This window comes from Equus przewalskii, chromosome 26, assembly GCF_037783145.1.
Source record: "Equus przewalskii isolate Varuska chromosome 26, EquPr2, whole genome shotgun sequence".
In the NCBI taxonomy this organism is placed as follows: domain Eukaryota; kingdom Metazoa; phylum Chordata; class Mammalia; order Perissodactyla; family Equidae; genus Equus; species Equus przewalskii.
In genome coordinates this window covers 3,452,859-3,477,529 of record NC_091856.1, presented here as the reverse complement: position 1 = coordinate 3,477,529, position 24,671 = coordinate 3,452,859, and the positions used below count along the sequence as shown (strand labels likewise).

At 52.3% G+C, this 24,671-nt stretch overlaps 2 protein-coding genes across 7 annotated transcripts in view; both read right to left on the bottom strand.

Annotated features, from left to right (window-relative positions):
• The window catches only part of LOC103542856 (coiled-coil domain-containing protein 180-like), a 51,328-nt gene extending 27,030 nt beyond the window's left edge, over positions 1-24,298 (bottom strand). For 2 of the 6 annotated variants that reach the window (XM_070595813.1, XM_070595815.1), the window contains exons 1-19: positions 23,499-24,298; positions 21,811-21,933; positions 20,294-20,467; positions 19,342-19,457; positions 18,113-18,239; positions 16,432-16,471; positions 15,884-16,302; positions 14,435-14,664; positions 10,952-11,127; positions 9,238-9,418; positions 7,945-8,091; positions 7,155-7,299; positions 6,848-6,964; positions 5,490-5,588; positions 4,197-4,316; positions 2,349-2,521; positions 2,009-2,064; positions 1,815-1,890; positions 280-357 (exon numbers count right to left, since the gene is read on the bottom strand). In XM_070595813.1, the coding sequence (XP_070451914.1) occupies positions 280-357; positions 1,815-1,890; positions 2,009-2,064; positions 2,349-2,521; positions 4,197-4,316; positions 5,490-5,588; positions 6,848-6,964; positions 7,155-7,299; positions 7,945-8,091; positions 9,238-9,418; positions 10,952-11,127; positions 14,435-14,664; positions 15,884-16,302; positions 16,432-16,471; positions 18,113-18,239; positions 19,342-19,457; positions 20,294-20,467; positions 21,811-21,933; positions 23,499-23,567 (2,666 nt within the window). In that variant the 5' untranslated portion in view covers positions 23,568-24,298. The remainder of the gene's footprint in view (positions 1-279; positions 358-1,814; positions 1,891-2,008; positions 2,065-2,348; positions 2,522-4,196; positions 4,317-5,489; positions 5,589-6,847; positions 6,965-7,154; positions 7,300-7,944; positions 8,092-9,237; positions 9,419-10,951; positions 11,128-14,434; positions 14,665-15,883; positions 16,303-16,431; positions 16,472-18,112; positions 18,240-19,341; positions 19,458-20,293; positions 20,468-21,810; positions 21,934-23,498) is intronic. The other 4 variants (XM_070595816.1, XM_070595818.1, XM_070595817.1 and 1 more) reach the window with 4 other exon arrangements.
• Positions 1-24,671, bottom strand: part of LOC103543158 (stimulated by retinoic acid gene 6 protein-like) — a 149,892-nt gene that overhangs the window by 79,375 nt on the left and 45,846 nt on the right. The gene's annotated exons all lie outside the window — the stretch shown is intronic.

Sequence of the window (24,671 nt, the reverse complement as noted above, 5' to 3'; positions counted from 1 at the left end):
TGAAAAAAAATTGCAAAAAAACCCCAAACCTCAAAGCGGCACGCTGCCCTCCTGCCACAAAATGCTTAGCTTGGAAAATGTGAAAAGTTGGTGAAAATCTCTCAACCAATTTAAGTGAAATGGGTTGAGACAAACTGACTTTGACCCTTGCCCATCCCCTCCCGACCCCTCCTTCTCTGCCCCCACTTCTTATTTTCCCATCAGCTGAGTCAGGTTGAGCCGCTCCCGACAGAGACAACAGGTAAAATGGAGTTAACGGACAAAGGCGTTGTCACTTACCCAGCCGGAGGAGGTGGCTTGTCCCCGAGCACCTGGTACTTTCTGTCTGTCCGGTTGGGCTTGGAGTACCGAGTGATGCTGGGGAACAAAGGTGGGTCAGTGCTCTGGAGGCTGGGGACAGACACAGGCAGGTCTGAGCCTGTGGGAGCCCTCCCTGGGTTGCTACAGGCACTGGGCCTGCCGTGGGGCAACCTGACTCCCGGGTCTGGGGCCGAGCCCTTCGAGATGCCCCCCTGCTCCTCGACAGCCCTGAAGACAACCTTGCCGTGGGATGAAGCCTTTACGCTAAACCCACCCAAGGCCGCTGAGGGGGCAAGGGGCCAGGAATCTGTATCCCTGCTTCCCTGTGGTGAGGACCCAAAGAAAACACGGCGAGCCACCTGTAGGGCTACCAGTTTTTCAAATAAAAATACAACACGCCCAGTTAAATTTGAATTTCACAAAGGCAACGAGCAATTTTTGGTCTTAAGTATGTCCCATGCAATATTTGGGACACATTTGTACTAAAAATATTATGTGTTGTTTATCTGAAATTCACATTTAACTGGGCATCCTGAAGTTTTATCTGGCAGCTCTAGCAACACGGACTTCATTCTGTAACCGCTGAGAGACTGAATCTGCAAGTGGACAAGGGCTGGACCACAGATGAATATAGAACTCTGACCCATAATCTGCAGCAACCGCCCAGGAAGCGAGCTCCTTATTACAGTAAACAGTTTGGGAAGCCAGCCTGCCGGAAGGCAGACTCGCAGGAAGCCAGATTGTCACCTCTAGTGATAGTCCAGAAAGCTAAACAATAACTTCTATAACAATCGGCCCCAAATGGCCAAGACTTGATTAAGAACTGACAGCTTCCCTAAGTTTTGTCCCTGCTTCCAACTTAGGACCAACCAGAGAAGGCCGAATAGGTACCCTAAACAATTAACCTTCTGGAGATTTACAAAGTAGGAATTTCCTCACTGCCACCTCCTCAAAACCAGGAATCAAGCCATGTCACTGTGGGCCCACAGAGGACCCAGAAAGTTGGCTCAGCCATGTGGCTTCTGTCATCCATCTTCTATAACATCAGAGTCAGCGGTCAGCCAGGGCCCACACTCACTGAGCTATGAGTCTAATGACCCCATAGGGCACAGTGGGCAGAGCAGTGGCCAGGATGCAGAGGCCCAGGACTCCTCCTGCAGCTCCGTGATGCCACCCAAGGAAAAGCATCTCCAATGTGCCTGTTTCTGACCAGGACGATGTGTATGGGGAGGTAGCAGGGCTCGGCTCCACCAGCTGTCACCATGGAAAACCACTGAACTCAGACAGCTTCTCACAGTGGAGGCCCGTGTGAGCCGAGTCAGCCAGCAGATCTGACCAAAGCCAGCATCAGAGCCAGGCCCTCACTGGGTCCCTTGGAGTCTCAGAGCTGTGAGCACAGGCTGCGCGTTCTGAGGACAGAGTCTGGTAAAGCAACAAGGTGGTCTCTGGCCTCCATTTAGGGGGACAGTTAGGGGCCTGGGAAGGGGAGATCCCGGGCAGCCCAGCATCCCTACCTCCCTGCTGAGGTGGCACTGGCACTGGACAAGGCCTTCGCAGAATGTTCTCCCCAGTTCCGGTGTCGCTTCAAGCCTTTGGGTGACAATCATGCAGGAGAAGAGCAGAGGACCCGAGGTGAGGATGGGGCAGGTGGCACCACTGGCTTCCCCACTGTCAGTGCCCTGACACCCACAGGCCTGTTTGTCTGTACCTGTCTGGGACCGAACATTGTCACACTGCTGGGTTGAGAATTTTGAGTCAGGACATCTGAAACCAAAGGAACAGATGCGAACTTTTCCCCAGTGACCATGAGGACAGCTCAGGCCAGGCATTGGGCACCATCCCAGTTCGCTCACACCACCACATAAGTCCATCCTATTATGAACCCCATTTCAGAGGAGGAAACTAAGGCTCTGAGAGGAGAAGCCCCTTGTGCAAGGTCACAGGCTATCAGGGATGGGCTCACATGGGACCTCAAGAGCATCCCCGAAGGTTCAGGGCCGTAGGCCACGATGGCAGGGCGCCCTTGTGCACCCCACTGTGCCACTCACTGCAGGATCTTCTTGATCACCTCCGTGGCTGGGTCTTCAATCATGGACTTCCCCATGCGGCTGGGCTGGGCAAAGGCCTCAGGGGCGACCATGTCTACCCTGGCCTCCTCTTCAAGGGCTTCTGAAGACACTTGGATGTCACTCTCCACCTCCAGGTCAGTCAAAATGTTGTCCTGCAGGCCAGGGAGAAGGGCCCAAGTGTGTGGGCCCAGCCTAGGTACCAGGGAGGCAGGCAGGCTGGGTTCACATTCCAGCACCGCCTTGCCCTGGTGCGGTGTTGGAGGCCAGCCGCCTGACCTCTTTGAGCCTCTACTCTCTCACCTGAAAAGTGGGAATGATCATATCTACGTTAGAGGGCCATTCATTCATGCGTGCATGCTGGCCTTTGAAAATGTTCCCTGAGCGCCTGCTCTCTGCAGGGTTCTGCCTGGGCCCTGGGACACAGGGAGAAGAGGCCACACGCGACCCTTGTCCTCATGGGGCTTACAGTCTAGTCAGAGAGACAGACATTTAATATGCACTTTTGCAAATAAATGTTTGGCCAAAATTGGGACCAGAGCTGTGAAGGAAAAGTTCCAGCGTTTTCTATGAGACTGAGGGTCACAGACCTGTAAGGCTGGGTGGTAGATCTGACCAAATGGACAGATGAATGAGTGAACGTGTGAACGAGGGACTGACCTTCTCCCCCTCAAGGTCCCTCGGGCCTTAGAGAAAGGGTTGGAGTGGAGCCCACAACGAGCGTTTAGCGAGGCTGGTCCTCATGTCACTCTGAGTCTCGTCTCAGCAGTGGACAGTAAGAAGCAAGGGCCCAGCTGGACTCCTGGTCTGTCTTGTGGGTGCAGTGCTGGTGAGGCAATGGAGGCTCAGTGTCGGGAGAATCGTGGGAGAGCCTCCCCGTAGAAGGAAGGGCCGGTTCCAAAACGGCAGTGAGAGGCAGGGCCTGAAGAGTGGCCAGAGCAGAACTTGGGGGGTGTCCACTACACTGCCCTTGGCTCTATGACCACCCCCTAGAGGTTGGTTGAGCGCCTCTGGGGTTCAAAGCCTTGTGTGAGAGGCTGAGGATGAGGCGAGGGTGGCACAGTCTGCCCTCCTGGGGCACACAGTCTAGGGGGACAGCCCCTAAAATGGAGACCTCACTGCGTGGTCTCTGAGCTCACGGGGAAGTGGGAGGAGCTATGGGGACCAAGAGGTCCTGACCAGACCAGGAGGTGGGAGAAGGCCCAGGGGGAAGTGATGTCTGGGGTGGGGGTGGGGGGGCAGTGGAGAGACATAAAGAGGCCACGGAGGATGGACAGCACAGGCTGCGGTGTAGGTCCAGTTAAAGGGTTTGATTTTACCCTCAGGGCAGGAGAGTGACACAGTTAGGCTGGCCTTTTCCAGCGTTAGGTCTGGCTGCAGCTCAGGGAATGGATCATGGAGAGAAGTGACAGGATAAGGGCAGCCAGGTGGGCAAGAGATAGGATGGGGGGGTAGGCTTGGACGAGGCAGTGGGGGTGGGTTGGAGAGAGGCCAGTGGCTGCTCACTGGTGCTAGTGAGCAGGAAGAGGCTGAGAGGTGGGGCTGTGGTTGGGCGAGGTGAGCTGAGGGTCCCGATGGGGGTGAGGAGTTGGTGCCAAGAGGTAAGAGGGTCTCCTAAGAGACCAGTGCAGGGAAGTGGCCCATCTGGGATTTGAACTCAGATCTGGCTCCACAGCCTGTGGCTGTTCCAAGGCATCCCAGTAGGCCTGATGTCCAGCAGGGGCCTGGGAGCCCCCTCTTCCCTCAGGCTCTGCTGAGCCCCGTGGGTCTCCTAGGAGCCCAGACCAAACAGCTCCCCCACCCTTCCCCACCGCCCCATCCCCTCCTTACAGTGAAGACCACTTGAGTCACAGACACTGTGTCCAGCCTGCAGTTGAGGTACCGAATCCTCTGGCTCAGTTTTTCTTTCCAAGTTTGGACAAACCCAAGGAGGTCTTCCGTGGTCACCATCTGGCAGAACACGGAGGAGAAAGCCCCAGGAAGCAGGCTGCGGGAGGGCAGGCTGGTTCCATCTGCACCACAGGGACGGGGGCTGCCTGGTCAGAACATCTCTTGGTTCGATGGGGGCCCCTCACTTGCAGGGAGGGCCCTGGGGGAGGGGGACACTGGGCTGGCTCTCGGGCAGCTGCTCTGGGACAGCGGATCCTTCACTGACGGGGCACCAGGAGTGCTGTGTGATGGGGACACGGAACTTTTCCAGGGGGCTCTTCTAGCTCCAGCACTCTACGTTTAGAAGGAAATGTTTGGTCCAAGATGGCAAGTGTGTAGGAGTGAAATGGCCACAGTGTTTCTTGGGGGTGATCTGGCCATCCCCATGACAATGCACATACACTGCCCCCCGCCCGGCCCCCGAGCAGCAGTCCCACAGACCGTGCCCCACAGGCGCTCAGGGAAGCAGCCGAGAGGACGCTCACCTTCATACACGCCACTTAGCAGTCCTCACACACTGTTCCCTGAGGGGCTCGCTGACCTGGTAGATGACCCAGCCAGGAGGCGCGTCGGCCTCTAGTGTTTCCTTCATCTCCACTGCACTCTGAGTCCCGCCCATCCCCTGCCACTCAGCTCTGCCACTAGTGGAACATGCCCTGCTGGCACCTTGTCCAGGCACTATTCTGTCCGCCTCAGTCTTGACATCCTGCCTCGCTCCACCTCCCTCCCTGCCTTTCTGCCCCCAGCAGCAGGAGGCCCTCCTCAGTGAGGCACTGAGCACACAGCCCTGTTCACACCGTCCCTGGTCCCCACGGCCTTCACCCTGAATCCAATGATCGAGGCCAATCACAATCACTGCTCTGCAGAGGTGGCCCAGCAGTGTCCTCCAGTGGCACAAGACTGCCTGCCCACCCGGGCTCATGTCCCCACCTGGCCAGGAGGCTGTGCAAGCCCCCAGAGCCTGCCCCACACCCTGGCACCACCAGGAGAGGACAGGAGGGAGCTGGGAGGCAAGGAAACGTGGGAGAGCAAACGTTTCTGCTCCGGAGGGGCAGGGCTGTCCCCCAAGGGCCTGCGGAAAGGGTCACAGCAGACTAACTTCGTTTCCCTGCCCCCCAGGGGAGGTGTACAGACATCTGCACGGAAATACGGTCCCGAGGGCCCTCTGTAGCTGAGCACCCACTGAGCACTTACTGTCTTCTCTCCCCTTGAGTTTCGACACATTTCCACCTGGCTTTGAAGCTGTTCCAGAGAAGAATTTAATCCATCTGATTGCGAATTGGATTTTGCCACCTAGAAAGAACAGAGGTTCTAATATTTGTTTCCAGAATACTTATTTTGATCAAGAAAATGTTCAGCAAAACATATTATCTGAGAGACGGATTAAGTACTGGAAAAATGAAATCAGGGAGAAAATACACAATCTTATCAGAAACGAGACCAAAGCAAAATTAAAAGTTTTTTTTTTTTTGCCATCAAATAGATAAGGTTTAAACCTAAGATTAGTGACCCACAGTCCTGGTGAGGAGTTAGGAGGACATGCTCAGGCCCTGCTGGTGAGGGGATGTCTGTAGAAGCCACCTGGAAAGCACAAAGAGCCTCAAAATGTTCACGCCCTAAGCCGGCAATTCCAGCTCTGGGACATCTCCTACGGCCATAATCAGTCTCCTGTGCACGCGTATTTATCACCCCATTGGTATAATAATAAGTGACATCCACCAAATCTTCCTCCAAAAAGGGATGGCTAAGTAAAAACGTCAACACTTCCAGGAGAGGGAAGCCATCAGTTGGTGTTTTTGAAGAATCTTTAAAGATTATCCAGCTTAAAAAATTGTACGAAGAGCCCCCTTCCCCAGTGCCCACTGCCATGACTGTCATTTCAGCGCCAGGAGCCCGGCTGGCCTGGCCCTGATCACTGGCCCAGCCGCCTCTCCAACCTCACGGCTCCCCACTTTCTCTCGCTCCAGCTCTCTCCTCTCGGCTCTGCCCCACCAGGATTTTGCATGATCTCTCAGGACATTGCTCCCTCCCCTCCTGCCTGGCTGGCTCCTACTTCCCCATCCAGCCTTGGGAAGCACCACTTTCCCAGCCCAGGTTCAGTCCTCTCCTCTCCACCCCACACCCCTCACATGGCCCTCTTCCCCTTTTGTGGCCCAGGTGGCCTGTTCGTGGTGGAGGCCGTAAGTTCTGGTGTCAGTCAGACCTGGCTTCACATTGTGGCTCCACCGTGGAGGAGCTCTGTGTTCTCGCCTAAGCCACTAAATTACTCTGCTTCAGTTTCTTTCTCTCTAAAACGGGGATAAAAACAGTACTTGCTTCACACAGCCTTGTGAGGACTAACACAGCTAATCAAAATAAGTCGGATAGCAGGGTGCATGGTGCATAATAACTCAGTGAGTGTCAGAGGCTATTACGATTTAACCTCTGTTGTCCTGGCTGGAGTGCAGGTCCCACCCGCAGAGCCCACACCGGGATCCCAGCACCTTGGACAGTGCCTGGAGTGCAGCTGTGTGAGATAAACATCTCCCAGAGGAAGAACACATCCGTCCTACCTCACACTTGATGTTCACCTGCAGATTTGTCAGCAAATGCTGGATTTTCTCTACAAAAATAAGGTCCACAGACAGGTTATGGAATTTACTGTCAAACTTATTGATGACATCATTGGCCTGTAAAGGAATATAAGAAATAAAGGAGGGGGGCTTAATTTGGAACTTTTGGGCTTTGGAAGCAGAGGGAAAGGCTCAATTAATGGTTGGAGAGGGGGCTTGACCGGCCCATCAGACGATGAGCCAGGCGCCTGCCTTGTAGCCGGGGGCCCTGGGAGCCTGGCTGGAGGGCGGGGCCAGGCTCACTCACCTGGTCCAGGTACTCGCTCTCCATCTTCTCCATGTTGATCATGATTAAATTTTCAACAAACTCTATCCGGGCAGTTTCCTTCTCCAGTCGATGACACAGTGAGTCAATTTCTTCAGAAGAAAAGTTGCCTCCCTCTGAAAACAATCTGAAAATAATTTGGGAGAAATGAAAGCCATGGATCAGACCTGAAACTTTCCACTCATCCCAAATTCTGTGGTTGACAAGGCTTTAGATTAAATGTTCAAGATCATGGTAAAATGAATGCAGGTAGTTCAAGGAAAGAAGAAGGGAAACAACCCAAATATCCATTCATGGATGAATGGATAAGCAAAATGCAGTATATACACAGAATAGAATATTATTCAGCCTTAAGAATGAATGAAATGTTGACACATGCTACAACCTGGATGAATCTTGAAGACGTTATGTGAAGTGAAAGAAGACAGACACAAAAGGACAAACAGTGCATGATTCACTTATATGAGGTGCCTACAGTAGTCAAATTCATAGAGACAGAAAGCAGAATGGTGGCTTCCAGGGGCCAGGGGAGAGGAGAATGGGGAGTTAGTGTTTAAGGGGTTCAGAGTTTCAGTTCGTGAAGATGAAAAAATTGTGGAGATGGTGATGGTGATGGTAGCACAACCATGTGAATGTACTTAATGCCACTGAACTGGACACCAAAAATGATTAAAATGGACAACTTTATGTTATGTATATTTTGTCACAATAAAAAATTAAGCAGGAAACAAGACCACCCCTCAGTAGAGAAAGCCCAGATGGTGGCTCCCACCTGCAGTGCTTGATGAACTCAATGTTGGTGTAGCGGAGCTTGCCCAGGCTCTCCTCCAAGTACTGGCGGAAGCTGCGCAGGGACACCTGGATGACATCAACGTGGCTGAGCAGCTCCTGGTGCAGTGTGCTGCTGAGGGTGACCAGCCTAGGGTACATGGGAGGACAGAGGGGTAACCTGGATGTGAGCTGGCAGCCTGGGAGGCTGCTGGAGCTCCACATGCTGTGCCCGGCTGTGAGGCCACCAGGACCACTGCCCATCCTGTCTGGGTAGAAAAAGGGGCATTAGAAGGAAGTTCAAAATGCCCCTATGCACAAGACACAATGTGGAACTCTCAGTGTGCTGGATCGGAGGGCGCCCCTCTCCTCTCTGGCCTTGCCACCAAACTGATAAGAGTCCCCGGGTCCTACTGGGTCTCCTTGGCTCCAGCACGCTTTCTCTCTCTAACTCTAACAGCAACGTGGCTCCTGTGCACTGCAAGTTTCATCTTTATATCTGAGTCCACTCTAACCAGCTGCCTCTTGTGCATCTGACTGCTGTGCAGACACCTGTGAGGGCTCCTCCCCTGTCACCTGACTGAGGCCTCTCCAGGCATCCGAGAGTCTCCATCCCATGCTGGATGGCCTCCTTGGAACCCCTTGCTCTGCCCGAGCACATCCCCACCTCCAGGTGTGCCCAGCCAGGGCTCCTTCTCTGATGGGAGAATTCTGTCCCCTCCCCACCTTCCTCCACTCCAGGCCCAGAGACCTCCTGCAGGAAGCTCCTCCTGGTTTCCCCTGATGGAAGTGGCCTTTCCCACCATGGACATTTGGGGGCACATCCTTTGCACCCCTACACTCTGAACATGTGCACCATTTTCTGTGTCTGGCTGCTCACCCACTCCCAGCCCCCAGCCTCCAGTCCCAACCCCAGCCCTCAGACCCAACTCCTATTCTCAGCCCCAGCCCCCAGTCCCAGCTTCCATTCCCAGGCCCAGCCACAGAGCCCAGACCCCAGCCCCAGCCTGCAGTCCCAACCCAAGCCCCCAGTCTCAACCCAGCCCCCAGAGGCCAGCCCCCAGCCCTAGCCCCCAGTCCCAGCGCAGCCCCCAGTCCCCAGCCCCAGCCGCCAGCCAGATGTCTCACATGGTTGGACTCTGACTCTTGTGAAGAGGTGAACTGAAAAGAGAAGGTTGATGCAGGGCCTGGAAAACCCTCCTCTTATCCACCAGGCAGAGACCACTTCTTAGAGAGCAGCCACCTGGAGGGGATTCTAGGACCATAAGGCCGGGGTGGAGGCTCCCAGGGCCCTCACCTCTGGCTCTGTGTGGCGTTCAAGAAGACGTGCTCCATGTCGTAAATCTTGCGGCGGAAGTTTCTGCTCCTCGCGTTTTGCTCTTCTTGGAACTGCTGGAACATCAGCCTCTCCTTCTTCAGCGCTTCGACCACCCCAGCACAGTGGCTGTCCAGCCGCTCTTGATGGAGCAGGAGCTCCGCTGGAAAAGGACGAGGGGAGCTGAGGCCCTCTGGGATCCCGAGTCACCTCAGGACATTCCTTCCTGGCTGTGACAGCTGCCTCTCCCAGGCCAGCCGCAGAGCAGGGGCCATGCAGGTCAAGGTCCTCATCCTGTGCCCTCACCAGGGCTTGGCCTGGGGATGGGTCCAGATCTCAGAGAGGCCAATCTGAGACTGCCCCAGGGTCTCAAAGTGCAAGGCTGTGAGCAGGGAGGTCCCTGCCTGCAGCAGACAGGAATAGAGCCTGCAAGATGGAGAGTCCTGGGGAGCAACTGGGGAGCATGCGGGACGGGTGGAGGGTGCTGGGGAGGGAGGGGTCTTGGAAAGAGGGTCTGGGAGAAAACAACCGGCACAAAACTGGGCAGTCGGGTTTGCCCCTTTATATCAGTGGGTATTCATTTCAATGAGCCTGAATTCCACTGGACTTCTCAGTAAAAAGAACCAGGACTGGGCTTCAGGAGCTCCATCCTAGGCCTTCAGAGCCAGCAGACAGCCCCAGAGCACCCGCCGGCCCCCCCCTCCCCAAACACTGACTGCAGTGGTGAAAGCGCTGTGGTCCCAGCTCTGCCAAGAATGAAGTGCGTGGCTCTGGGACAGTGTTTCTCCGGCCTCAGTTTCCACACTGTGCACTGGGCCAGAGATCCAGGGAAGGGGACGAAACCAGCCTTCAGGCGCATCTTTATTTGTATTTATATTTAACGCGCACATTTTCCAGATGAAGACAGTGAGGTTCCAAAAGTCACGTAGATCTCCCACGGCCACAGGCACTGGGACTCTCAACCAGGCTGTCTGACTCCACAGCTCCGTCACTGCCCCAGGCAGCGGGAGGCTGGGTGGGACCACGCGGAGGCTCTGAGAGCTCTAAAGGTCTGTGATGGATCTCGAAGCGCAACACGTGTGAAAGCCCGACAGGGGCCATGGAAGGATCCAACTAAAAGTGTGTCCCCCATTAGGTTCCTAAGAGAGAAATGGCACCTCTTTTTGAGTGCTCTAAGCTGAAAATAAGGGCTACCACTTTTGGAGGCTGTGGCTTATACCAGGTGCTCAGGATTCCTCACTGCACCATTTCAAGGAGAGTCAATTCCCCCACTGACATTGCTTCTGCCTGTGAGGGAGGGGTCAGAGAAGTCAGGTGACCTGCCGGAGTCACAGCTAGAGAGCTTGCGTCTGACAGCTGACTCCTGAGCTACAGACTGGCCTCTGGAGCATCCGCCGTGCAGGTATGGATCCAACAGAGGTGTGAGTGGATCTGGGATCCACACAGCTAAAACAGAGCAATACTCTTCTTTTCAGCATCTAACACCCTGTTTTTAAAAAACAATTAAAACAATTTCAGACGAGGATTCTGAGTACTACCTTCTCTGCCAGCCTGGGAGGTGCGAACCCTCACACATGTCTTTCGTCATGTGATGACAATATGCTAAATGTTTGGTGCAAACTTTAATGAACTTGGAGCTGCGGTGGCACAGACACGAGATCTTGGGCAGGGTGGCCTCCCCAGGCAGGGTCTCTACCTGCTCTCACATTGTGGATGTCCTTTTCAATGTGCTGGGCTCTTGGCTGGTGCAGGTGCAGACGCAGCTCCAGTTCTGAATCCAGCTCATCAATCTTGGTGGCCACAATGACCCGGGCATTGAGGACACATTGGTCAAACCACTTCTCTAGGTGCTCAAAAAAGCCAGCTCGAAGTCTGAGAGACAGATCAGCAAGGGTCAGTCCTGCCAGCAATCACGACCAGGGAGGATCTTTCCATACTGACACATAAAATGCTTCCCCCTTTCACTCCTTCTTCTTTATTTTACTTCCCAATTACTCTGTATTTCCTTGTCTGGGTGGACCATCACTCATTTATCCAGACCCCTGCTGGAGCACACTGGGTGGTTTCCAATCATTTGTTACAAAGAAGGCTGCAGTGAACACCCTTGTACACATGCCAAGTGTGGAAGCACTTCTACAGGATAAATTCCCTGAAGTGGAACTGTTGAATCAAAGGCTAAAACTCATGTGCGGTTCCTGAAGATGTGGCCAAACTGCTTCCATCGCAAGGCAACTCGAACTCACATCCTCAATGAATCATAGCTCCTATTTCTCCAAAGCCTCAGAGTGTATTGTCAAACTTTTGAATTTGACAATTTTGTCATGTTATGACTGAGACTGGGTATATTTTCATGTGTTTAAGACTATTTAATTTCTTTTTCTGGTACTGTCCATCAATATCCTTCTCCTATTTCTCTTTCGTGTAGCTGCTTTTTTTCTTATCAATTTCTTTATATAGGAGTTCTTTAGATATTGGGAAGATGAGGTCCTTTGAATGTGATGTGAGTTGCAAATAGTTTTCCTAGTTTATCCCTTCTTTTTAAAAATTTATGTACCATTAAGATGGCTATGTATTGTTAAGATGTCAGTTGTCCACAGACTTATCTATAAATTCCATGCAATAATGATAAAAAAAAAACCTCAGCAGATGCCTTCTTATGGAAACTGACAAGATGATTTCAAATTTATATAGAAATACAAAGGGCCAAGGATAATCAAGACAGTCTTGGAGAAGAAAAGTTGGTGGACTTACACTACCAGATGTTGAGACTTAGTATAAAGTGACAGTGACCAAGCAGGGTGAGGTGGTGGTGCAAGGACAGACACAGAGAGAAATAGAAAAGAGGCCCAGCAGAGCAGTAGGGAGAGGAAAGTCCTCTCAAATGGCCTGGGGTCAACTGGTTATCCACAAGGGAAAGAAATGACTCTGACTCATCTCGTGTATAAACAAAAAGAAATTCTAGGTGGATTTTACATCTAAATGTGGAAGTTTAAAACAATGAAGTTTGTAGTAGATAATAAGGATAATATTTTCATGACCTAGGGGCAAGAAAAGATCACTTAGATAAGATAGAAAGTATACTAACCCTAATTTAAAAAATTGATGAATAGGATCTTATTACAAATAAGAATTTCTGTTCATCAAAAGTTAACTTTAAGGGAGTAAAACAGGCAAGCACAGAGCGGGATGAACATTTTTCCATGTATTTACCTGACAAAAACCTCATACCTGGGATAGGTAACTAACTCACATAAATTAATAAGAAAAAGGGCAGACAGTCTGCAGAAAAAACATGGGCAAAGATTTGACCAGGCATCACAGAAAGATAACCAAATGGCCAGCAAGTATATGAAAAGCTGCACAACATCATTACTCACTGAGAAAACGCAACTTAAAACCACAATGAAACACTGCTACATATACACCAGAATGGCTAAAATATAAACTGCTGACAATACCAAGTGTTGATGAGGATGTGGAGCAACTGGAACTCTCACGCACTGTTGTAAACTGTTCAAACAAAACCACTTTTGGAAACTCTTTGGTAGAATCTTTTGGTTGTATCTCCTCAAGATGGACACACATATAATTCTATGTCCCAACAATTCCACTCCTAGTTATACATCTAACTAACAGAAATGTACTAATAGAAATGTATACATATGTTTGCCAAAGAACTTGTCCAAGAAAGTTCAGAGCAGCATTGTTGGCATATTCCCAGAGGGGAAACAACCCGAATGTGCATCAGTAGTAGAATGCATAAATAAAGTGGGCTGTATTTTCTCTAATGAAATACTATACAGAAATAAAAATGAGCTACAGCCACATTTAAAAATATAAATGAATCTTACAAATATAATGAAAGATGCCTGACAGAAAAGAGCACATTCTGTCCTATTGCATTTAAATAAAGTTCAAAAACAAGCAAAACTAACTCAGAAGTTAGAATATTTGTTATCCTTGGGGAAGAGGGGGCAGTGACGTGGGCTGGGTACATGGGGGGCTCCTGGAGAGTTGCTAAGGTCTGTGTCTTGTGGATCCTGATTACCAGGTGTGTTCCCTTTGGATAATTCATTGAGCAATACACTCACGATTTCAATGCTTTTCGGTATGTGTACTATCCTTCAACAGGCAAATCCAATCAGTTGAACACAGAACTATTTTTCTAGCTAGTCCCAAGGCCAGATGGCACAGTGTTTCTTTCAAGACTCTGGAGTTACAGGGTCTAGATTCATATCCTGGATCTAACCACTTCCTATCTCAGAGGTCTTATCTACGTTACTAACTCTCTGAGCTTCGGTTTCTCCATCTGTAAAATGGATGAACTATGGTACCCCTCTCACAGTTACTAAAGGGATTGAATCCTCTCAGTAAATGTTAGCTCTTGGGTGGTCCTGGCTTTTCTTTGTTCTATGGGCCGTGGAGAAGATGGACAATGGCCTGTAGAAGAGGAGGGAGAAGGATGAGGTTCAATCAAGAGACATTTTCAAAGTGAGATGATAGTGACTTGAAGGAAAAGAGTCCAAAGGCCTGACTTTACTCCTTTAATCCCTGCTCATGGGAGGTAGACTAACCAGGTGATCTCTAGCTGGTTAGCCCTAGCTATGACACTGTAGAGTCAGGAGGGCAATGGAATTGCTATCCCAAGGCCACATTTCCACCTTTGGTCCAAATTCAAGCACAAAGGCCCAGAAACTTGGGAGTTAGGGGAGGTAAATTCTCAGTGGTAGAATTATGGGTCATTTCTATATTCTTCATTGTACTCTTTTCAATTTTAATTTTCTGCAATAAATGTGTCACATAATCAGAGCTGAATACCATACTGATATATTCATACCTATGATTTATATATATATAATTAAAAGAAAAAAAAGAAGAACCCCTAAAATTACAGGTGTGCCAGGATGTGGAACCCAGAAACATCTTGCAGGGAAAACATTATTTCTTATGCATGAGGCCTAACTCAGCAAGGCATCCTGGGACAGGCGGAGGGGGGTCACTGTGACTGAAAATAATCCCTGGACATTTGTTCTTTTTTATGGTGCATCTCATCTCTACCCTCAGTTACCTACAGGCTTTCTTTCTCCAGCTGAAACGAGTCCAATCTTTTGTTGCAATGTTTCACCTTGTTAATAAAACACAGGATAAGAGCACGCATATAGAAAAGGTTTCCACTCACTGTTTCTTAATTTCTGAAACCAGCCTGGATGGAATGATCACTTGTTCCAGGAACTTGGCATTGGAAGTGTCGTTGATGAGAACGGCAGAAAGGTTGGACTGGGGCCTCTTGCAGCTCTCTTCTTCTTGTTCCAGGGGTAGGAAGACAAAATAAGTGTTTCCACTGGAGGTTGTGAAGGACTCTATGTTCTCATGGGAGACCTCCCCCAGACTCTCTTCCCGGGCTTCAGCCTGAGCAGAAAATAAGACTTTACACTTGACATCATCAAACAGACCCGGGGATCCCAACCACAGGTTCCTTGACATCAGAGGTTGTAAACCTGTGGGCCAAATCTTGCCTAAAACTGTTTTTTGCCCATATTGTGCTTTTAAATTAGAAAATTTTAAACTGGGATTTCTGGTTTCTCTTAAAAATCAGAAAATCTGGTAATTCTGAGCCTACATTCCCACATGGCATTGTTGGCTGGAACTGAGTAACAGCTGCACAGTTTCCATACACTGAACGTTGGTGTCTCTCCAAAATCCATATCCCCAGTGTGTTGGTATTTAGAGGCGCGGCCTTTTCTAGGCAATTAGGTCATAAGGCAGAGCCCTTAGGAACGGGATTAGTGCTCTTACAAAAGGGACCCAGGGGATGGCCTGGAATCCATATTCAAGGTCAGAGGCTGCCTGCTCAGAGGCAGGCGGTCTATGAACTAGGAAGTGGGCCCTCACCAGGTGCTGAATCTGCTGGCACCCTGATCTCGGACTTCCCAGCCTCCAGAACCATGACAAGTAAATTTCTGTTGTTTGTGAGCCACCCGGTCTGCGGCATTTTGTTGCAGCATCCCAAACGGACCAAGACAACATCTGCACCACTTGTCACTGTTTTACACTTGGTCCCCAGTCCTCTTTTCTGTCATGTGCCTGTGGGCACTTGAGTTGGTGGCAGAGAAGTCTCCCATGTCAGTTCTTCCACAGCAATACAGGGAAAGGGACTTTTGCAATTCATGAGTGTGGAATTCAAGCTACTGTTCTGTGGGTTTGTGTTTTGAGGACAAGATTTATTAATACACGAGTCACTTCCCTGCCTTCTAAGGAGAGCTCATAAATGGATCTTTTGTGTCACACAACCCGAGAATGGGCAGAGAGAAGGAACGGAGAGGCTGAGTTGATCCGTACAATAAAGAGGAGCTGGGAAAGAGCATGGACCAGGAAGGACAAGGAAGGCCACACAGCTGGGGGATGACTTCAGAGCAGGGCGCAGGATGGGATGTGGGGAGAGGAAGGTGAATCTTAAAAGCACTGCTATGAGAGAGGAACTGGATCCCTGCTGACGAGAATAGAAGATGTGCACACGTCTGTGACTCTTTACATGCAGCCCAGTGGGGACTGCAGCTTGTGTCAGGGTTCACACAGTCAACACAGCACGCTTTCCCCACACCCAGGGATGAACCCATTGCTGGCCTACCTCATCCACAGATAAACTCTCGCGTTCTTCCTTTTCCTCTGACTCTTCCTCTTCCTCCTCCCTCGCCCTCTCCTCCTCCACCCTGTCCTCCTCCTCCTCCTCCTCTTCTTGAACCATCCCATTTTCCAGGTTCAGGGAGGGCTTTAAGTAGCTGTCTCTTTCAAGCTGCATTTCTTCCAGTCCCAGAGGAGAGTCCTCTCTAGACTCATGCATCTCGGCGCTCAGGACAGACTCTTCCTGCTGGCTCGCTGCCACCTCTTCAGCTGTGGAGGACTCGATTTCTTGATCTTCTTCGTCTTCCATCTCTTCTGCTGGCCTGGGGGAACTTGTCCCTCCACTGGCGCTTTTCCCGCTTTTGCTCATTTCTACATTAGCCCTTTGTTTTCTCCTTCTCTCCTGGAAGCGCTTCTCATGTGCTTCTGTTGATGACGAACCCCAAAGCACAAGGAAAAGCAGGTTAGCAATGGAACCCAGACGGGGCCTCCCCAGCCCACCAGTGCACAAGAGTGAAATCAGGGAGAAGCAGACCTGAATTGTGAAAGTATTACCTGGTTCCCTGACCTTGAAGATGACTTCCCCATCCAAGTTCTACAAGGAAACACACGGACGCTGAGTGAGCAGTGCTGCCTTCCTCCAGAGTGCCGCTCCTAAGGGCACCTCTTCTTTTAGGTAAAAGGACCCGCCCCTACCCTTCGACATCTTAAGTGGCTCTTCATCTTTATTTCACTGGGGTGATCACTGTTCCCAATCCAGGGAGTCAGTGTTCCTTAATCCCAAGAAAACTACCAAACCCTTTCATCACATAGCGGACGTTGACAGAATAAGATCTCATTCTGGCACATTTGGGGTAGGGATCTGGGGCAAAGAGCAAGAAAGTGTAATTTGAGGGATGCAAACAAAGGGGCAGGAGTCTGCTGCACCCAGTGCTGGATGCGAACATACGGAATGAACATGATTTACACGATCCGAAAGGCCCCTTGTTAACTCTACAAATTCCCTGTTTCACAGGCTCTGGTTGAAATTGTGGGTGTAGTGTGTCATGGATAACAGCATGGGCTGTGGAGTTTGCAGGTCTGGGATCAAATCCCAGCTCCTTATAAGCTGGGTGATCTTGGGCTAGCCCCTTAAACCCTGTGGGGCTCAGTGTCCTCCTTTGTGACGAGGAGATCATAACAACGTTGATCCTTTAACCCAGGCAACCAGACTGAGCTCAAAGGGCAGATGGCAGCTCACTCTCCTACAGCCTGGGCTCCGCCTCCACCCAGGTGCCACGGGGAGCATTTACCAGCCACTGGAACAGGGACCCCTGCCAAGGGGAGGGATTCTATGAGGAGCCGGGGACCCCACATATGTGGGAAAGCCTTGGCCAGGTTCAGCGTCACCCACAAGCATCTTCAGCTCTGCCCATGAGGACTCTGGCTGGGTGTGTGGGAAAGAGCCAAACTCTGGGAGAGTCAGACCAGGACACTCTGGGTATTCACGCATTTACCCAGGGAGCACTCACTGGGTCTGAATTTTGTGCAAGACGCTGTGCTAAGGACAACTGAAGTTGAATAAAAGTAAGGCATACTTGACCTTCAGGAAACACCTTCCATGGGGGCTGTGAACTCCTGCATTTGACAGCAACCAACGTACAAGCTGGTTCAGAGAGGAGAGGTGACAGGCACATGAGAGGAGGGGTCAGGCTGAGAGGATGGGACACTTGTCACTGGTAGGGACTGGAAGTATGGGTGAGTTTGGGATGTGTAGAGACAGAAGGATCCCAGCAGAGGAGCAGGATGAGGAGCGGCAGGGGCAGGAGGCATATGCAGGGAGAGCGGGGAGTTTGCTGAAGCAGGAGAGTCAGGTAGGAACCAATGTGGGGGCCTCTGGGGTCCTGGAGGGACTGTGGGTTGGACCTGGTAGGGGCTGCAGAGTCGGGGAGGGGCTTTTGAGCAGGAGAGTGGCTAGGTCAGAGTTGTATTTGGGGGGGTTATGTGTCAATGGTGGGTTGGATGAATGCAGCTCATTGTTATAACTCCATTCAAGCTTGAGGCCTGAACTGAGCCCTTCAACCTCTTTTCATCTGAGGAAGAGACAGCTTCCAGCTTCTCACTCCTCGATATCCTGACGGATCCTAACTCCACAGGGTAGAGAAGGCATTCAATGTTGCAGCAGATCAGAACTAGACATCTCCCTCTCCCCTTGCTTCTCGGTGGGTGGCTGGGTTTTGGGTTTCCCTCTCCATACCTGCTCAAAGATTTCACGAACATAGAAATGTTGGCTGAGGGTGGAGCTGTAGGAGTTGAGCTCTTTCAGTATGATCACCGCGTACTCCATCACTTCCTTTGTCAGGAGGACGTGAAAACATTCATACCTGGGAGGTAGGCAGGGGAGACCACTGTCTAAGGGGGTTCTGCTGAGCGTGGGAGACCCCAGCCAAGAGCCGCACCCCCGACCTCACAGAGACAGGCTGGAATCTGCATTTAGCTCTGCACAGAGCTGCTGTGTACATTTCTCTTCACAACAGTGCTTGGTTTGTTTTGCTATTTTTCTGATCATACAAAGAACACATACTCTTTGTAGAACATTTAGAAAACACACATGAGAGAATTTTCTGCTCGTTGTAACATGGGCTCCCATTTCCTGTCCACCGTCCTACCCTGTCCTCTGAATTTACCTCCATCACCCCGTCGGACCCTCCGATGCCCCAAGGCCCAGACTTCTACCTGTGTCCTAGGTAAGAAGACCAAGGTGCAGGGGTTACTTATTTGCCTCAAGTTATACTTTTGAATCTAAGCGCTGCAGTCAACCGGCAGTGCAATTCCATGTCTGCAAAGGGTCCCTACAGAATCAGTTGTACGAAGGCACAAAGACACAAGATAGTTCACAGAGAACTGTTTTTAATATGGAGAAATTGAAACCAATCTTAGAAAGCTAATCAATCAGGGGATGTTTTAGTCACTATGAAACATCCATATTAATGAATTCTACATCGTCATTTAAAAATGGAAATCTATCTGCTGTTATAGAACAATTTGCGTAGTATGACCCAAACTTTATTTTAAAAACCTATATATGTGTACACATCCACATATATAAATGTATATGTCCATAAAAAGGAAGAGTTGGGCAGGAGTGAGGGAAAATTTCTACATTTGTATTAACTTTTTTTTCTTTAACAAAGGGCATGTACGTTTTAAAATTTAAAAAGGTGGAGGGAGGGCCCATGCTCTTGGCCTCTGAACTACACAGCCTTGAAACCTCCCTCCACATACTTATCAGATCAAAGTTCTCCCCAGAAGCTTCTATGCTGGCTGAGAGCAGAGCTGCAAAAGACCCAACGTCCTCCAAAGTTAGAGGCAATATTTGCATCTTGAGCTTGCTGGGCAACCCCTGGGCTGCTCAGCAGGCCGCCTCTGACCTTGAATATGGATTCCAGGACAACCCTTCTGTCTTTTGGGGTCTGGTCTGCCTACCTGCATTTCATATTCTCCAGAAAATCTTTGGCCTTTTCCAGGTGAAGCTTCAGTGTTTCCTCATGGCTTTGCTGCCTCAGTTGGTCCAAGAGCTTGTCAAGGTGGGCCTCCTGGGCCTGGCAGTCCCCCACAACAGGAGGACGCAGACGTGAGTTACCAGAGCTGACAGGTGTAAGTGACGTGCAGAGACCCTGACCCTGGAGCTGAGGTGCAGGTACCGGGCAAGCCCAGGACTCTCCTCTACCAAGGGCACCAAGTGTGCCACCTCCTGACTCTCACTGCTCCGGGCCTCCGGGCTCTTCTCTCTGCCTGCAATGTTCTTCTCTGTCTACTTTACATCTCCGGAGACCCGGCTCAGATGGGGCTCCTCAGGGACACATCCCTTACACCCACCTGCCCTGGGCAGGCCCTGCCACACCTTCCCGTGGCACCTGCTCCTTGTCCTCCTTCGCACCAGTCACACTTGAAATCAGATGCTGAGCTTGCCCCCTCCACTCCCTGGACTGTGTGGAGGCAGGTGGCTGGGGGCCCAGCTCATCTCCTGTGGGGGCAGGGTGACTGCCAGAGGCAGATGCTCCAGAGCCCCGAGTCTGTCTGCCTCTCATGCACACTCTCTTACAGACAACACATTTGGATCCAGGGACCCATCACAGAGCCCAGGTCTGACTCAGGCAGATTTCTTCTACTCCCATCCGGCCCCGTGACCAAGGTGAGCCTCAATTTCCCCACCTGTTCGAGTTTTACAGCTTGAGGTTTTACCTTTGAGTCTAGGATACATTTGGGGTTAATTTTTGTTTATGGTGTGAAGTACTGATCAAAGTTCTTATTTATTTTGCATCTGAGTGCTGGCTGAGTTCACAGGCCACCAGGCAGAATCATTGGGCTGCTGACAGTCTGGCTGTGGCCCCTCCCTCATCCCCTGTGGGGGCTACCTGGGTGCTGGAGGCCACACCTGGTTCTCCAGGCTGTGCTTCTGCCGCTGCTGCTCCATCCTCTTCTCCAGCTCCAGCTCCTGCACCGACAGCATGCTCTGATGTGCCTCCCACAGCTGCACGGCCTCCTGGAAGTAGCTGAAGAGGTCTGCGCTCTGCTGCTCTGTCTGCTTAGCCAGGGCCTCGAAGCATTTCTGCAGAGGCAAAACCCAGAGAAGGGGCCTGAGAGCCGTCTGGCCCAGGGCGAAGAGGAGGGCCCCACTCACGGGGCTCCCTCGCCAGCCAGTGGAGGCCTCATGTCTCCAAGGACTGGCTGTCACTGCCTGGGCACCATCCCTCAAGATCATCTTCTCAGCCACACCTCAGCTCATGGCCTTCCCACCTCTGCGGCAGCATTTCTAGTCTGCCCAGGGTCATCTCTTTGGTCTGGCTGACTCTGAAGTCCCATCTCGAGACCTGTCTCATGTCCGCTGGAATCACTGACAGGAGTTTGGGGCCTAGAAGAAGGAAGGACCAACCCTAGGCTTCAGCCTGGCACACAGGTGGCCATACTATCTCGGCCTGGGGCATCTTTCCTTCTTTGGAGCTCCTGACGTTCAGCATCTGAGCCAAACACCACCCTCTGCTGTTAAATCCTCACCTCTCCCCTTTTATCTACGTGTTTTATGCTCTCATGGGGTCGGGGTTGGCGAACTTGACCTGTGGGCTAAATGTGGCCCTCTGCCCTTTTTGGCTTGGCCCTGCCAAATGAGCACAGATTTTACATTTTTAAATGGCTAAAAAAATCGAAAGAAGATACAGTAGTCCCCTCTTATCCTCAGTTTCACTTCCTGCGGTTTCAGTTACCCACAGTCAACCATGGTCCGAACTTATTAAATGGAAAGTTCCAGAAATAAACAACTCATAAGTTTCAAACTGTGCACCATTCTGAGCAGCATGATGAAATCCCACGCCCTCCCGCTCCGTCCCTCCCGGGAAGTACATCGTCCCTTGGTCCAGCGCAGCGGAGCCACGTGAATACGCTCCCCACCACCCGCCACTCGCGGATTAGTCACTCAGCAGCCATCTCCGTTATCAGATCGACTGTCGTGGTATCGCAGTGCTTGTGTTCAAGTCACCCTTAGTTTACTTAATAATGGCCCCAAAGTGCAAGAGGAGTGACGCTGGAAATTCAGATATGCCAAAGAGAAGCCGTAAAGTGCTTCGTGCTTCCTTTAAGTGAAAAGATGAAAATTCTCCACATAATAAGGAAAGAAAAAAACTCAGACTCAGCAAGGGCTCGGGGAGCACTCACGGCCCGAGACTGCTCACGTGGACTCCTGCTCAGCACCGGTGTCAGCGTGTGGCAGGGGAGTCAGGGGTGAGCCTGGAGTGCCTGGCACAGAGGGACTGCTCCAGAGGGGCTGGCCACGATGAGGGAGATGAACGCACTAGTGACAGGAAAGTTGGAGGCACCCAGACTCCTATTCTCCTCATAGCCCAGTGCCCGGGGGACGCCTGCCCTGCTCCCTAGCTGTGTGGGTCCCCGGCTACGCACATCCAGGCCTTCCAGCTCCTCCTCCACCTTGCTCTGGAGCGCTCCCACCATCTGCAAGAAGGACGGGCTCACCAGGCTCTCTGCCTCCTCCTCCGTGAAGGCTTTCCAGTCCAGTAGCTGCTTCTGGAGGGGGACAAGGCAGAGACTGGCTTAGGGCCGGTGGGGCTTCACCTCAGGGCCTGGTGCTGCCCCGAGATCTGCCTCCCACCCATCCCTGAGAGCCTCAGAGGAAACCCTCACAGCAGCCGAGAGGGTCCAGCTTTGTGGTGCATCCACCGTGTCCAGCTGCTGCGTGCTGCCCCCTTGTCTCACTGAATCCCCCAGCAGTGTTCTCATTAGCCCCGTTTGACAAGGAAGGAAACCCAGGCTCAGAGAAGTGAAGGGACTTGCTGGAGGCCACACACCTGGCAAGTGGTGGGGCCTGGATCTGAACTCAGAGGGCTCCCACTGCAGAGCCTACAGCATAAACCGCCATCCTAGACGGTCTCGGGGCTGCTGTCAGTCAGACAGGGCTCCCCTTCCCTGTAACTGTGAGTTATGCCAACTGGAAAGCGGGCTCTCTTTATTAGGAAAGCCTTGGTTTATGCACCAACATCTCACATAAACCAACCTCCCCCAAATTAAAGACGTGTCTACAGCTGTGTACTTCCAGTGCTGCCCAACAGGCGGACCAGGTGCCCTGGGTCAGGCTTCCTGCGCCCCTGGGTACGGGACGACCTCAGCACCGTCCCCGCCTGTGCCCCACAAAGGGCAGCGAGTCCAGCTCAGGCGGCAGCACAGGGGGAGCCCGGGCAGCGAAGGAGGGGCGGGGAGCCCGGGGCGGGGTCCTGGGGAGGCCCCCGGGCGGAGGTTTCCCTCCCCTCCTTCAGGGCTCTACCGCTGAGGTCTGACGCCCCCAAGAGCTGACCGAGAGGCTCAGGGCAAATGGCAGCCCCCGGCCTTCTGCAAACGTGGTCGTCTCGTCCCCAGGCGGGGCCGGCCCCCAAGTCCGAGAACATCCTAGGTCCCTGGGAGCGCGAGCCCGCGGCTGGCACAACCTGCGCCCCAGAGCCCAGCGGGGCGGAGCCGGCCGAGGGCGGCTGAGGGCCGCCGAGTCCCCGACTCCCGGGGCCAGGGCGCGGGTCAAACCGTCCCCAGAAGGGTTAGGCTTCTCTGGGTTTTTCATCTGAACAAGGAGCTGGGGAGTGGCAGTTTGACACAATATTTCCTTGAGCCCCAGAAAACCAGGCACTCCGTAGAGGGGTTTGGGAGTGAACTCGCGGTCTCGGCGCAGAGGCGGCAGGGGGGTAGACAGGGGGGCGGGGCGGGGCGTGGCGGGGGCGGGGGGTGCCTAAACAACCCCCATGACACGACCCCCTCTGAGCAAATAATGTCAAGTGCTGTGAGTGAAACAGAGAGTAAAGGGGAATTCTGAGGTGATCAGAGAGTGTATACCTTCCTCTGTGGGATCAGGGAAGGCTTCTTGGAGGAGGCCATGTGGGGCTACAACCCGAGGGATGGGTGGGAATAGCTGGGGAGGAAGGGGTCCCGGCAGAGGGACAGCTTCAGGATGCCCAGGGGCCAGTGAGGGCCAGGGCACGTGAGGAAGGAGAGGATCCAGGCTGGAGAGGGGCAGGGGCAGGCCAGGGACGGGACACCAGGCCGCTGCCCTTTGACCCTCTTCTCTGGCCGCCAGGAGGGGCACCCACCTTGCACTTCTGCATGTGGGCCAGACACTCCTGCCACGTCTTCTCATACTGCAGGCGGACACGCATCATACAGTCCACGTGGTAGGCGTCTCATGGGCAGAAACAGACATGTCAGTTGCTCTTCCAGCAGGAAGAGGGCGCACCAGCAGGAGGAGCTTCCCCGGTGCTGAGGGAAGAGCTTCTCCCCAGCAAGGCGCCTCAGCAGCGTGGTACTTAAGTGAGATGGTCCCCACTCAGATCAGGGCTCCCTCCTCACAGGGGGCCCCGACACCCCAAGATAAGGCCCTCAAATGGGGAGTCATCTTCAGCTGTTACAAATCCACTCTGACTTGATTCTTGGCTCAGATTCAAGGCTGGTGAGATTCTCTTTGGAGAGTTGGACCAAGTCGTACAACAGTGGCAAGTGTGCAAACTGAACGAGCGTTTACAGGTCATTCTGCGGTTAATTCCTTAAGAAGCGACTGGACTAGCAGAACACGCAGAAGCTCGTGGATGCATTGACTGATTTCTCCTCTTCCCTCTCCCTATTGTTTCCCAGTTATGATCAACTAGTGTGACCCTTGGTGTCTACAATAAGTTCTGGAAACTGGAAGACCACACAGAGATTGTGGTAGTTGTTCTTGGACAAGGGCTGGGGAGGAAGGCAGGGTGAACGGCAGTGGGGACGTGCGGGAGGTTAGACAGGCAGTGGCACTGGCAAGGAGCAGCGCTGAAGCTGCTTTCTCCCATCTCCAGGGCCGCTTCATAGGCCAGCACACCCCCATCCTTCCAGTGAAGTCGCTGTGATGGACGCCCCTGGGGTGTCTGTGCTTCCCTCCTGTGCCCCTCTGATTGTCCCCCTCTAACCTCATCACTCCCAGCTCAGCACCTTCCACTGGGTCCCCAGTGCCCTCAGGATAAAGTGCAGCCTCCTCCACATGGCCACGCGGCCGGCACAGCCTGGCCCTCAGCATCTTCTGGCCTCCCTGCCACCTTCTCCTTTCCCCGAAGGCCCAGCTGTCTTGCCTCTGAGCCTCCCCACGTGCTGGTCTTTCTGCTTGAACAGGTCCCCTGACCCCTGGGCTTGGCTAACTCCTACTTGCCTTGTCGGTTTCAGCTGGATGATCACTTCCTTGGCAAGGTCTTGTGTGCCTTAACCTGTGTCCCCAAATACATGCGGGTCACCTGCCCACT